General features: G+C 43.0%; 1 protein-coding gene across 2 annotated transcripts in view; it reads right to left on the minus strand.

Moving 5' to 3' along the window:
- The window catches only part of nfatc2ip (nuclear factor of activated T cells 2 interacting protein), a 63,577-nt gene that overhangs the window by 44,232 nt on the left and 3,446 nt on the right, over nt 1–15,899 (minus strand). For both annotated transcript variants that reach the window (XM_056288324.1, XM_056288323.1), the window contains exon 2: nt 14,628–14,741. In XM_056288324.1, coding sequence (XP_056144299.1) covers nt 14,628–14,741 — 114 coding nt within the window. The remainder of the gene's footprint in view (nt 1–14,627; nt 14,742–15,899) is intronic.

Raw genomic sequence — 15,899 nt, forward strand, 5'->3', positions numbered from 1 at the left:
CGGAAGTAACACGGGGATTCGACCCAACGATCCCGTGTTGGTAGGCAACGGAATAGACTGCTATGCTACCCGGATGCGTAGCGGTCTATAAGTGGAACTATAAGTGGAAATTTTCAGGTCCGAGTTCACGAGTTGTGACGTGTTTGCTGACGTTTTCAGAAATGGTGGAGGCCATGGAAGTCAATTTTTTGGGGTCCTCCCTATAGTCCCCGGGTCCTATAGTCCCCGGGTCCTATGTTCCCCGCTTTGTATGAGACCGGGGAATATCGGACCTTTTTGTATACAGAAGGCCCTATATTCCCCACTTTTCCCCAAAAGGGTCCTATGTTCCCCGTTTTGTATGTGCAGGGGAACATAGGACCTTTCTTTATAAAAAGGGTCCTATGTTCCCCTAGGGCACCCGGGGAACATAGGACCCTTTTTATAAAGAAAGGTCCTATGTTCCCCGGTCAGCAGGTTTGACGCTGTTTGGCGCAAAAAGTGCATTTTCAATAATGCATTATTTAGGGCAGATTATTAAGAAGACAATGAATCATACGATTTCTATTTTTATATCACAAAAACGAATTCACAAAGTCCAGGTTGGCTAAAGTATGTGGAAACTTTCGACACTAAACCAATTTCAACTTATTAGGCTATAGCCTATATTTGGGCGCATAACCCACCCCAGTAGTTCTCTGATATTTATGCGTGAAATGTGTCACTTATCGAGGAAAATGCGCCTCGCCGAGTAGGTGAGCTGGCTCGTCTGTGTCTGAATGTAATACAGTAAGCCTATGCTCCTTGGGCAATTGTACCCGGGCGTAGCTCAGTCGGTAGAGCTCTCGCCTATGGATCGCAAGGTCGTGAGTTCGATCCCGGGTGCCGCCAACTCAGCGTATGAGTAGCACATTGTGCGAGAAGTGCTGGGAGCTGAGTATAGATGTTGTGTTCCGTCCTCAGCAGTCCATCTCCCAGAGGTCTAGTGCATTGTACCAGGGATAGACTCCTGCGAAAGCTAGCTGATATCGACAATAGGCCAATTCCGACCCACTTCTTCTATGTTCGCTAGAAAGCCGTCGTTCCCATCATAACCACACCAGCTTATTGGGAAAAGCATCTGACAGATATTAGATAGAAACCATCTGCTCAGTAAGGCCTTTTAAGCATCATAATTGTAATGATAATAATAATAATAATAATAACATAATAATAATGACAATAATAATAATAGCCTAATAATAATGATGATGATGATGATGATAATAATAATAATAATAATAACAATATAGCCTTATATTAGAAATGCTAAAAATTGGATAATTGAAATATTTATAATTATAGAGTAGGCTAATATAGCATGGTAATAACAATAAAATCATAATATCTGCCTGGTCTCTTAAGATTCTAAGATGCTGTATGCTACTGAAATAACGGGACATAGGCCTAGGCTAATGAATACGCCTTTTTGACAAAATATGAATGAAAGGCTAATCAACAACGCTAAAGCTGAATCACAAAACACATATTGCTCGAAAAATAATTTATAAATAGCCAAAGGCACACATGATTTCGAGTTTGGAAATATTTAAAACTTGTCGTGGATGTGTGGTCATCTGCACGCAAGTTTCCTGGTGTTCTAAACCACATGATCAAAATTCACCAATGTCTAAACCGCCCGCCAACTTGCAACAATTTGCAACAATCGGTTGTTATCGGTGATAACTCGTGGACTCACTGGCATGTGCTTACTAGCCTACAAGAAGACAAACAATGGCGATAGTTATGGATGGTGATCGAGGGGGCAAAGTGTTGGTACATGAGAACTTCAGATATCAGAAGCACCGCACCAATCAAGACACCATTAGATGGAGGTGCTGGAGGTGGAACTGTAGAGTGCCACTGATCACAAATAGATTTGAAGTGGAGGACGTGGATGCTAACATTATTGTGCACGATGTTGGGGAACACGTGCATCCCCCTGACGGAGAAATGGTGCACCGTGCAGAATTCCGACAGGGGGTGATTGCAGAAGTTGCGAGGGAGCCAACAGTCCCAATCAGAAGGATCTATAATGCGCAAAGGGTCCTGCAGCATCGGCAATGTCAAATCCAGGGTTTTAGCCCCTCTTTGTTGAGTAGCCTAATGGACTAGGACTACCCATTTTGCTTTTTTGAAGAAGAAAAAAGCCTTAACGTTAGGCTAGTTAGGCCTTGGAGATTTTTGTTTTAGACCATGCCTTTTCTGGGGGGCTTCTGCCATAGACCAACCCTTTTTCAGCCAAGCTTTTACTAGAAGCATTTTGTTATTAATAGCCTATTATCAGTGTTACTATTGATAGTATTATGCCTGTAATTGTGATTTGTTATCAGGCCTCTTTTATAATTAGGCTATTATTATTATCATTATTATTATTATTAGGCTGTTATTATTATTATTGATATTATTACTATTATTATTATTATTATTATTAAAGAAGAACATCAAAGGATGTAAGGTAGCACTCATCAAATGAAAAAAAAAGACAATTCTCTATTTTACCATTTCATTGTTTGGCATCAGTCATTAACTTGGCCGGGTGGTCTTCTTCAGAAACCTTAATGACTGATGCCAAACAATAAAATGGTGAAATAGAGGACTGCCTCTGTTATTTTTTTACCATTTGGTGAGTGTTACCTTACATCCTTTGATGTTCGTCTTTGATTCATGTTTTTGGTTTCGCACCTCCACAAGCCTTTAGTTTTTTGAGAAGCACATATTATTATTATTAGGCAATTAGCCTATTGTGTAAGGTAGGCGGCCCCTGTTGATGGATACTTTGTGCTGGTCCTAAATTCCCAAGTCCTGGTCTAAGTTCTCTGCCTAAAAAGTTCATCATTAAAGTCTTTTTGAAAGAAAGTCTGCCAAGTGATTTAATATGGAAAACGAACTGCAAAGTAACAAGAAAGTGGCTGAAGTGTCCAGTGCTGTGCAAATTGAACTTTGAGCGAAGGTGGAAATGGCTAGGTTATACTGGTAGGCGGGCCTACTGCAAGACAAACTTGCGTTGATTGCCGACTGTCCATGCTGAGCCAGAGAGCCAACTAACTAGGCCTACTGCAGTAAATATTGGTAAGAAATAACAATAAAGCAAATTACAGCCTCCTCTAGGCCGAATTTGGATACGCACCCAAGGTGGCCTGCGATATACAACAGCCAACAATGGTAATACGGCCTAATTTAATCAGCGGAGGAATAGATTGTCGTAGCCTACAACTCAGCCATGACCCCAGTTTTTATTATTTTGGACCCGTTAAGGAAATAATTTGCAAAAAGGGTTCTAAGTTCCCCGGTTTGTTCCTCGATTGGCAATAGCGGGGAATATAGGACCCTTTATTTGGAAAAAGGTCCTATGTTCCCCTGGAAACAGCGGGGAATATAGGACCCTTTTTCCAAAAGAGGGTTCTATGTTCCCCGGTGTCTATTGCAACGGGGATTATAGGACCTTTTTAGGGGAAAACGGGGAATATGGGACCCTTTTTTTTCCGAAAGGGTCCTATAGGACCCGGGGACTATAGGCACGGCCCCAATTTTTTTGGCACCCTGACTTTTCTCTTGATTGGAAAAGGTATTGTTTGGGATCCATGTTAATAATAGAAACAAAAGTAAAGAATTCTATGTCATAAATGTATCGATTATTTTAGCAAAGTATCACATTCATAAGTCAAAATTTAGCCATTCTAAACCCTTATTTTTAGTTTTTAAAAATGACACCAAACAATACATTAAGACCATCACTGACTCGAAAAATAAGAAAGCTGCAAAGACTGTCTATTTTTGCAATCTATTTAATGTTTTTACTTGAAGATTCTCCCTTTCTCCATTTAAATTGGGGTTTTTTTCTGTTTTATTGTTGGTTGTATTAACAACTCTATTTTTTGTATTTGTTGTTCTTGTTTGAAAGATATATCTGAATACTGAATATTGTATCTTCTATACAACTTGTTTAATAAAAAAAAGTCAAATTTTCGGTGGATGGTAAGTTAATATATTGTAATTTTAGTCGTATAGTTTTTTTTCCGTAATTTTATAATATGTCTGAGGAAAATGTTGATATTCCCAACAGCCTCATCTTTTCATTATGACTTGGCATTTCCTACATTACATTACCTGCTTGTTACCTTGCCAAATTGTTAGCCTCGGTGGCTTCTAGACGCCAACAGTAACATTAATATTAGCTAATGTGCTTTTTAGATATAAGTAATGGCCGCAAACTGTAAAAGCCTCGTGCTACAACAACATTATTATAATCGTCTTTGGTCATGAAGATGTATCTGTCAAAGTAACTTATTATGCAAGACTGGCTGTAATGCTACATTACGCATGTTTAGAGTCGGCCAAGTGTTTCATGTTGTGTGATCTGATTAATTTTTAGTCCCATTCAGTTTTTGTAGATGCTGACATGAATTTTTACTGGGACAAGGAGCTGTTACTCCCAGTGACTGAGACTATTTCAACCACTTGGGTCCACTACAGACATGTTCATTGATGAGGCCATGACTGTTAAGCTCAACCCTATCCAGGTTGGACCCAGAGCTGCAGGTAATTAGATCAATCAAGTCAATCAAATTCGGCATGTGACAATTCATTGAATTAATGATTCAATGTGAAACAACATGGCTGCACGATTTGATATATTTTCAGTACAGCACAAATATAGTTAATTGGAATCTGCTTTATGTTAACATGTCCAAAAAACAACAACTGTTGACTGAAAGGAGGCTGTGCATGCGAAAATTTCTTGATATAAAATCTCTTAATATAGGAGATCTAACCTCATCCGTTGGACACACATCCACTACCTCAGCTGGCTTCTCCCCCACCTCAGCTGGACTTTCATCAACGACTAGCCTACCTAGCATCTCTGGCCTCTCCACCACCTCTTGCCTGCTGACTACCTCTGGCCTCTCCACCTCTGCTGACCTGTCTGTCCATCAGTTCTTTTCAAGGGAGCAGACCCTTTTTTAAAATTGATTTAATGAAGCAGCATCCCATTTCTAATGAGGAAACTTTGCCAAGCTCCTCGTCGAGCTTGGGGCCAGAATTTGAATGGCCTGCGACCACAAAAAAAACTCTTTTGGCAGGAAATGTCTCAAAATCTCTCTAAGCAGTTTAATCTTCGGTTCAACCTAGCTAAAGTGTTCCGTAAATGGCAGACACTTGAAGATACCTTCAAAAAAGTGAAGGATAACGACAACTCCACTGGCCAAGGATTTGTGAAGTTTGAGTTCTTCGCAGAGATGGACATTTCTTTTTTCCATAAATAGAAAGAACAAAGAGTGTATTATTCTAAGGGATTTCAATATCGACATTTCTAAAGAGGATACTGAAAAAATATTTTATTAACACATTATATTCCTCCTCTTTCTTCCCCACCATAAACACTTTCACCAGAGTAACAAAAACCAGCAAATCTATCATTGATAACTTCATCACAATCAGTCGTGATGCCTGTATTGACTCAGGTGCCCTGCTTTCTGACATTTCAGATCATTTTCATATTGTGGTATTCATTGGTGTTGCTGAGTATACAGCTTCAAGTCCTAAAACAAAAGTTAAAGTCCTAAATGAGAAAACGCTGCGAAAATTATGTGAAAACCTGCAAACCATAACATGGGACTCAGTCTATGATTGCAACGATCCAGATACTGCATATAATGCTCTAATTAGTGAAATAACAGACTCCATTGAATGCATCATACTCGAAAAGATCATTAGAAGCAATACAATAGATCACAATTTCTGGCTTACAAAGGGAATCCTAAAATCCATCAGACATAAGAACAAACTTTATAAACGTTATATTAAAACCCCTAGTGATACTAATAAGGAACAATATCTAAATACAGAAATAAAACTACACATACGAACTAGTAAGAGAAATTATCACACAAAACTTATTAAAGCATCACAGGGGGATTCAAGGAAATCTTGGAAGGTTTTAAACAAAGTCCTAAGCCAGGGTCGCAAAAACGCTGTGCTTTCTGACACCAAGATTATCCAAAATGCCAATAGCACCAGCAATAATATTAATAATGCTGATATTAGCAACATTGATCTTGCTAATAACTTTAACAATCATTTTATCTCCATAGGTGAAAATCTTTCCAACAAAATTAGCCAACCACAGGGTGCCATTTTCAGCCAATATCTACAAATAATAATAATAATAATTTGAATTCATTTTTCTTGAAGCCAACTGACAAAAATGAAGTTTCTAAAATCATCACAATTACGAAAAGTTCACATACAGCTGGAACAGATGACATCTCTAGCAAAATTCTTACAGCCATTGTGAACGAATTGTGGAGCCACTTGTCTACTCTATTAACCTCTCATTACTTTGTGGGGTTGTGCCTAATATGGCAAAGATTGCTAGAATTGTTCCAGTCTTTAAATCTGGTTCTAAAAATTATATGCACAACTACCATCCAATATCTATATTGCCTACAATATCCCAAGTACTACAGAGAGTGGTGTACTGCAGATTAAGTGATTACCTAGAAAATTCTAACATAAGGTAAACACAAGGTAGTTCATAAGTGTACTTGGTACCAGAACACCTTAGGCCGAAGATCGATGATAGACTTTGTGGTTGTATCATCAGATCTGCGGCCGTATGTTTTGGACACTCAGGTGAAGAGGAGCACAGCTGTCAACTGATCAATACCTGGTGGTGAGTTGGATCAGATGATGGGGAAGGCTGCCAGACAGACCTGGCAAACCCAAACGTGTAGTGAGAGTGAATTGGGAACATCTAGCAGAGGCCCCTGTCCATGAGTTCTTCAACTCCCACCTCCAGAAGAAGTTCTCGTATATCCCGCGGGAGGCTGGGGACATGGAGTCTGAGTGGGCCATGTTCAAAGCCTATATTGTAGATGCAGCAGGCAGGAGCTGTGGTCATAAGGTCATTGGTGCATGTTGAGGCGGCAACCTAAGAACCCGCTGGTGGACACCGATGATGAGGGAAGCCATCAGGCTGAAGAAAGAGGCCTTTCGGGCTTGGTTGGCTCAGGGGTCTCCTGAAGCAGCAGACAGGTACCGGGAGGCCAGAAGGGCTGCCGCTTCGGCAGTCACGGAAGCAAAAACTCGGGTGTGGGAGCAGTTCGGTGAGGCTATGGAGGACTTTCGTTTGGCCTCAAGGAAGTTCTGGCAAACCATCCGGCGACTCGGGAAGGGGAAGCAGGGCTTAACTCAGGTTGTGTTCAACCAGGGAATGGAACTGTTGACCTGGACTGGAGTTGTTGTCGAGCAGTGGAAAGAACACTTTGAAGAGCTCCCAAAACCGGATAACATGTCCTCAGTGGAGGAGGTAGAGTCTGAAGACACAGGGTAAGCCCCACCCATATCCCTGGCATAGGTCTCTGAGGTGGTTAAAAAGCTCCTCGGTGGAAAGGTGCCCGGTGTGGATGCAATTCACCCTGAGATGCTGAAGGCTCTGGACATTGTTGGGCTGTCTTGGTTGACACGCCTCTTCAGTGTCGCATGGAGGTCAGGGACAGTACCTGTGGAGTGGCAGACTAGGGTGGTGGTTCCCATATTCAAAAAGGGGAACTGGAGGGTGTGCTCCAATTATCAGGGCATCACATTGCTCAGCCTCCCTGGGAAAGTCTACTCTAGGGTTCTCAAAAGGAGGCTTCGACCAATTGTCGAACCTTGGATCCAGGAGGAACAATATGGATTCCGTCCTGGCCGTGGAACAACGGACCAACTCTTTACCCTTGCGGAAGTGCTGAGGGGGGCATGGGAGTTTGACCAGCCAGTCTACGTGTGTTTTGTGGACTTGGAGAAGGTTTACGACCGTGTACCCTGGGGCAATCTGTGGGGGGTACTGCGGGGTACCGGGGCAGTTGCTACAAGCCATCCAGTCCTTGTATAACCAAAGTGAGAGCTGTATCCGCATTCTCGGCCCAAAGTCGAACACGTTTTCGGTGGATGTCGGATTCCACCAAGGTTGTCCCTTGTCTCTGATTCTGTTTGTGGCTTCATCAGAACACGACCTCCAGCGCCCACTGGGGCGGTTTGCAGCTGAGTGTGAAATGGCTAGGATGAAAGTCAGCACCTCCAAATCTAAGGCCATGGTTCTCTACCGGAATATGGTGGATTGCGCCCTCCGGGTTGGGATGAATTGTTGCCTCAAGTGAAGGAGTTCAAGTATCTCGGGGTCTTGTTCACGAGTGAGGGTAGGATGGAGTGGGAGATTGACAGGCGGATTGGTGCAGCATCAGCAGTAATGCGGACATTGTACCTGACCATTGTGGTGAAGAAGGAGCTGAGCTGGAAGGTAAAGCTCTCAATTTATCAATCAATCTTCGTTCCAACCCTCACCTATGGTCATGAGCTTTGGGTAGTGACCGAAAGGGTGAGATCGCGGATACAAGCGGCTGTAATGAGTTTCCTCCGTAGGGTGTCTGAGCTCAGCCTTAGAGATAGGGTGAGGAGCTCGGACATCCGGAGGGAGCTTGGAGTAGAGCCGCTGCTCCTTCGCATCGAAAGGAGCCAGTTGAATTGGTTTGGGCATCTGATTAGGATGCCTCCTGGGCGCCTTCCTTTGGAGGTTTACCAGGCATGGCCAACTGGGAGGAGACCCCGGGATAGACCCAGAACTTGCTGGAGGGACTACATGTCCAATCTGGAGGAATGGCTGATGATGATTCTTGCATGCATGCATGGCGATTCTTGAACTTATTGAAAAAAATCAATGATGGTATTGTTAAAGAAGACTACGGCAGTGGTATTTTTCTGGATTTGTCAAAGGAATTTGACACTATTGATTTTGAGATTGTTTTAAATAAATTGTATATTTATGGGGTCAGAGGTATAGCGCTTGACTGGTTTACAAGCTATATCTATGGGGAAAAGCAATATGTACTTATAAATGGCCACAGGTCTTTATGTAAATCCATCAAGTATGGGGTCCCCCAGGGTTCCACTTTAGGGCCACTCCTCTTTATCCTGTATATATATATATATATATATATATATATATATATATATATATATATATATATATATATATATATATATATATATATAGTTTGCTGATGATACAAATTTGTTCCTGTCATTTATGAGTCTAAATGATCTTCAAAAAATTCTAAACGATGAGCTGGTGAAGGTGGACACTTGGTTCAGATGTAATAAATAATCCCTAAATATCAGCAAGACAAACTACATTGTGTTTCGTCCCGACAGAAATCAAAATAATAATGAGCATGTTTGTCTCAAAATTAATGGTCAGGATATTGAAAGAGTCAAGTCCACAAAATTCCTAGGAGTCCGTAGTGATGAATCCTTAACTTTTAAGGGCCATATTGATGCTTTAACAAAAAGATTATCTTAATATGTTGGTCTGTTTTTTAAGATAAGACATTTTCTCCCACGCGCAGCACTTCTTACTTTGTACAAGTCTTTGTTTGAGCCCCATATCAATTACTGCAATGTTATTTGGTGCAATACTTTTCCCAGTCATCTAAAAAAAACTACAGCTTTTGCAAAAGAAAGTTATATGTGCCATACCGTGGGTCTGGGGTCTGTGCTCCCACGGACCCTCTTTTCCACAATTATGGTCTTTTAAGGCTTGCTGAATCTAATGTTTTTAATAATGCTTGTTTGATGTACCATGTTATCTATGGGATCAATGACAGACTGTGTGACCTCATTTAAATTTGCCTCCCTTTGCATGCATTTAGCACCAGGAATAAGAACCTTATAGCAGGCAAGTGGCGCAGGCTTAGACGCACGAGCCTTGGTGTGGCATGTAAAGGCCCACAGGTGTGGAATGAGTTAAGTGTTGATTTGAAAATGCCATCATCCACACATGTCTTTAAAAAGAAATTAAAACATAACTTGAGAAATATACTGCTGACTGATATACTAGAAACTTGCTAATTATAGGGCTAGGACTTTAGATTTATTTTTTTCTTTTTGTAGGTTTTATTTCTTTTATTTTTCTTTCCTTTTATGTCTGTTACTCTTTATGTAAATTACTTTGCTTAAAGTATGGGCCCTATCCATAAGCTCTGCTGAGCTTCCTTAGGGTGTCCCTTTTCACATAACGTTGTGTATTGTATATGTATAAATTGTATTTTTTTCATATTTGTGTGAAATAAAGTTGATTGATTGATTGCTTGACTTATTTTTCCAGCACATCCCACAGATGCTTGATCGGATTAAGATCTGGGGAATTTGGAAGCCAAGGAAAAACCTTGAACTCTGTGTCATGTTCCCGGAACTATTCCTGAACAATTTTTGGAGTGTGGCAGGGCACATTATCCTGCTGAAAGAGGCCACTGCCATCAGGGAATACCATTGTCATAAGGGGTCATCATGAGCACTCTGACCTATTTGTGGCTACACAAGCAGCAATGCATTGTGTGTTCTGAAATCTGCCCATCATAGATGGCATTAACTTTTTCAGCAATTTGAGCTACATTAGCTCTACTGTGGAACTGGACCAGATGGGCTAGCCTTTGCTCCCCACACGCATCAATGAGCTTTGGGCGCCCATGTCCCTGTCGCTGGTTCATCGGTTGTCCTTTCTTGGATGTTTTGGTAGGTACTGACCACTGCATACCGGGAACACCCTACAAGACCGACCAACTTTTTGGAGATGCACTGACCCAGTCGTCTAGCCATCACAATTTGGCTTTTGTCAAAGTTGCTCAGCTCCTTACCTTTTCCCATTTTTCCTGCTTCAAACACATCAACTCCAAGAACTGACTGTTCACTTGCAATCTAATATATCCCACCCCTTGACAGGTGCCATTGTGTCAAGGTAATCAATGTTATTCACTTACCGCTCAGTGCTTTTAATGTTTTGGCTGGTCTGCACACACGCACGCACGCATGCACGCACGCACACACGCACACACACACACACCAAAATATTATGACCGCTCACAGGTGAACCGAATAACGTTGATCATCTCCAAACAAGTCAAAATCAATGTCAAGGTCTGGGTAGATTAGATTGTAAGCGAACAATCACTTCTCGTAGTCAACGTGTTGGATGCAGGAGAAATGGGCAGAAGTAAAGACTGTTGGGATAGGCTTCAGCATCCCCGCCACCCTGAGACCAGCGTCCACCATACCCCTCTGACCATCAATGGTATGGACGTGGAGAGAGTCAGCAGTGTTAAGTTCCTGTGAGTTCACATCACAGACGACCTCTCCTGGTCCTCACATGTCACTGCACTCTCCAAGAAGGCCCAGCAGCGTCTTCACTTCCTGTGGTGTCTGAAGAAGGTCAGTCTCCCCCCACCCACCCTCATTACATTCTACATAGGCACCATAGAGAGCATTCTGACCAGCTGTATCTCTGTCTGGCATGGGAACTGCAAGGCCTCCGACCGCAAATCCCTACAGCGGATAGTGAAGACAGCTGGAAAGATCATAGGAACTGCTCTCCTATCCATCCAGGCCATCTTTCACGCATGGTGCACCCGAAAGGCTCTTAGCATTGTGAAGGACCCCACCCACCCTTCCCACATCTACTTCACCCTCCTACCCTCTGGCAGGAGGAACCGCAGCATCTGTGCTGCCTCCACCAGACTATGCAACAGTTTCATTCCTCAGGCTGTGAGGTTCCTCAACAGCCTGAACACTTAGACCTCCATAAAATGACTTATTTACCATCTTACTCACTGTCCGTGTCAGGTGTGCTTCTGATGTTTATGTCTGTGAAGTAATTTTTGTTTTTAATGCACTTTTTGTTTTTAATATTTATTGTGTTTTGTTTATGTGGCACTGAGGTCCTTGTGAAATGTAATTTCATTCCCTAGAATTTATGAGACATGCATATAAGGCAATGACAAAAAAAAGAAGAAAAAAAAGCAGTCCAAGTCTAAGCAGGATAAGCAGTTCAGATAATGGATGAATGGATGGATGTGTAAGAAGTCTTCAGAGATATAATTTTTAGGATCAGAATCAGACTCAGAATACTTTATTCATCCCTGAGGGGAAATTCTACATTTGAGCAAATAGATTATTTCAGGTGCTTTATCTGTTTGGTAGGCTAGTATGTGAACTGTTGAAGGTGATTCTGTTTCTGTGTGTGTCGGCCCTGTGACGGACTGGTGGCCTGTACAGGGTGTCTCCCCGCCTGCCGCCCAATGACTGCTGGGATAGGCTCCAGCTTCCCGCGACCCCGATTGGGATAAGCTGCTTGGATAATGGGTAAATGGATGGATGTGTACTATTTAAGTTGTTATTTCATGTCCCCTTGCCTACAAGTGAATATTAGTTCCTACTTGCAATTGTTTGGAGTGACAGTTATGAGAGTCACAGAGGCAAAGTAAGTTGTGCGGTGGTAGAGTGGGAGAAGTGCGGTGAAGGTTTTGAACTCCAAAGGAGTGAAGTTGGATGCTCTATACTGTCTTGCCATGTTGGTATAAGTTAAAGATGTTTGAATAAAATACACAAAGAAAAATTGTAGCCAACTTATTAGCGACACGCCAGAAGAACTGGGGGACACTATCAACGCAGAAAAGAAGGGTTACACATGTCACAAAATCTCCAATTAATAGCCATGTCAATTAACAGGCCTATTTAATGAGTATTTCATGATATATAGCCATTCATTATCCAAACCGCTTATCGTTGCGGGGATGCTGGAGCCTATCCCAGCAGTCATTGGGCAGCAGGCGGTGGAGACACCCTGGACAGGCCGCCAGGCCATCACCCATCACAGGGCCAACACACACACACACACACACACACACACACACACACACACACACACACACACACACACACACACACACACACACACACACACACACACACATTCACACCTAGGAATAATCTAGTACAGCCGATTCACCTGACCAACATGTCTTTGGACTGTGGGAGGAAACCAGAGCACCCGGAGGAAACCCACGCAGACATGGGGAGAACATGCAAACTCTACCCAAAAGACGACCCCCAAGGTTGGACTACCCCGGAGCTCGAACCCAGGAGGACTTTCTTGCTGTGAGGCGACCGTGCTAACCACTGCACCATCATGCTGCCCATACATAAATACTATGTGTATATATATATATATATAGAGAGAGAGAGAGAGAGAGAGAGAGAGAGAGAGAGAGAGAGAGAGAGAGAGAGAGAAAGAAAAAGAGATGGCAGTGGAGTTTTTAACTAGATTATTTAACAACGATCTTGGAAAGTGAGAGGATGCCTGAGGAGTAGAGAAGAAATATACCGGTACCGATTTTAGAGAACAAGGGTTATGTGCAGAACTGTAACAACTACACAGGTATAAAGTTGATCAGCCACAGCACAATTACATGGGAAAGAGTAATAGAAGCTAGGTTAAGAGGAGTGGTGATGATTAGCGAGCAGCAGTATGGTTCCATGCCACGAAAGAGCACCACAGATGTGATATTTGTTTTGAGAATGTTGATTGAGAAGTATAGAGAAGGCCAGAAGGAGTTACATTGTATCTTTGTGGATTTAGAGAAAGCATATGGCAGGGTGCCGAGAGAGGAGGTGTGGTATTGTATGAGGAAGTCGGAGTTGCAGAGAAGTATGTAGGAGTGGTGCAGGATATGTATGAGGGAAGTGTGACAATGGTGAGGTGTGCGGATGGAATGACAGATGGGTTCAAGGTGGAGGTGGGATTACATCAAGGATCGGCTCGGAGCCTTTTCTGTTTGCAATGGTGATGGACAGGTTGATGGATGAGCTCAGGCAGGAGTCTCCGTGGACTATAATGTTTGTGGATGACATTATGATCTGTAGCGAGAGTAGGGTGCCGGTTGAGGAGAGCCTGGACAGGTGGAGGTATGCATTGGAGAGAAGAGGAATGAAAGTCAGTAGAAGCAAGATGGAATACCTATGCGTGAATGAGAGGGAGGACAGTGGAATGGTGAGGATGCAAGGAGTAGAGGTGACGAAGTTGTATGAGTTTAAATACCTGGGGTCAACTGTCCAAAATAACGGGGAGCGCAGAAGAGAGGTGAAGAAGAGAGTGCAGAGAAGGGTGGAGTGGGTGGAGAAGAGTGTCAGGAGTGATTAGTGACAGAAGGGTACCAGCAAGAGTTAAAGGGAAGGATTACAAGATGGCTGTGAGACCAGCGATATTATATGGTTTGGAGACAGTAGCACTGACAAAAAGCCAGGAGGCAGAGCTGGAGGTGGCAGAGTTGAAAATGCTAAGATTTTCATTGGGAGTGATGAAGGAGGACAGGATTAGGAACGATTATATTAGAGAGACAACTCAGGTTGAACGGTTTGTAGACAAAGCAAGTGAGGCAAGATTGAGATGGCTTGGATATGTGTGGAGGAGAGATTCTGAGTATATTGGGAGAAGGATGCTGAATATGGAGCTGCCAGGGAAGAGGAAAAGAGGAAGGCCAAAGAGGAGCTTTATGGATGTGGTGAAGGAGGACATGCAGGTGGCTAGTGTGACAGAGGAAGATGCAGAGGACAGGAAGAAATGGAAAGGGATGATCAGCTGTGGCGACCCCTAACAGGAGCAGCTGAAAGTAGTAGTAGTAGATTTAGCAAAGCCTGCTGTTATCTACTTACCAAATTATGCTTTAGGAAAGCAAGCATTTTACCCAAATTAGACTAAGTAGCATCATCTGACTTAAAGGTGTATTTTTTTTTACCTTGCTGGAGTAGATTGGTACTGAGGCAATGGCTGAAGGGTCAATAATGCGATGATGTTTGGGTGGTGGCTTCACCGGGACGAGCTCCTCATCACTGTCACTATCAGATATTATCTGAGGAATAGAGGGTAAGTCAACATCAAGCTTGTCTGTCTGAAACAAACTGGTCACTAATCACTCACATCCTGTTTAAGAAATACTTCAACAACATTATCTAAGTGGGGTTTCCTCACGATATATATACACATACACACACACTGATCACCCAAAACATTAAACCACCCTTCAAATATTATGTAGGTCCCCCTTGTCCCACCGAAACAGCTCTGACTCGTCGAGGCACGGGACTACACAAGACCTCCGAGGGTGTCCTTTGGTATCTGGCACCAATACATTAGCAGCAGATCCTTTAAGTTGCAAGGTGGGGCCTCCGTGGATCAGACTTGTTTTTCCAGCACATCTTGCAGAAGCTTGATCGGATTAAGATCTAGGGAATTCTCTCTCCTCTGAGGACTGTTCTCTCCTCATTCAAACTCTCTCTCCTCTGTCCTGATACCAGAGGTGGAAAACCCGGCTTCAGAAAGTAGAAGTACTAACCATGCATTTGCTCCACCCATGGACTAAACCAGCTGATTTCACTAATTAGTTCTACCTGGCTGAAGTGTTGTGCTAATTACAATCAGCTGGTTTAGTGCATGGGTGGAGCAAATACATGGTTAGTACTTCTATTTTCTGAAGCGGAGTTTTCCACCTCTGCCTGATACTCCTGAACCTGTCAGCTGCGTTCGACACAGTGAACCACCAGATCCTCCTCTTTACCCTCGAGGGGCTGGGTGTCACAGGCTCTGCACTCTCGATGTTTGCATCCTACCTGACTGGTCGCTCCTACCAACTGACATGGAGGGGATCTGCGTCGGAGCCTCACAAGACTGGGTTCGGTTTTGGGTCCTCTCCTTTTCTCCCTGTACACGATATCCCTGGGTTCTGTTATTCGCTCGCATGACTTCTCTTACCATTGTTATGCCAATGAAACCCAGCTGATCTTGTCCTTCCCTCCCTCTGACACACAAGCAGAGACAAGCATTGCTGTGTGCTTGACTGACATCTCAGAGTGGATGGCGACACACCACCTGAAGCTCAATCTGGACAAGACAGAGCTGATGTTCCTCCCGGAGAAAGGTTGCCCACACCGAGACCTGGCCATCACCATTGACAACACCGTGGTGACACCAACTTGGACTGCGAGGTCTCTGGGTGTGATCCTGGATGACC

The sequence above is a fragment of the Lampris incognitus genome, chromosome 10 (genome assembly GCF_029633865.1).
Source record: "Lampris incognitus isolate fLamInc1 chromosome 10, fLamInc1.hap2, whole genome shotgun sequence".
Lineage (NCBI taxonomy): Eukaryota > Metazoa > Chordata > Actinopteri > Lampriformes > Lampridae > Lampris > Lampris incognitus.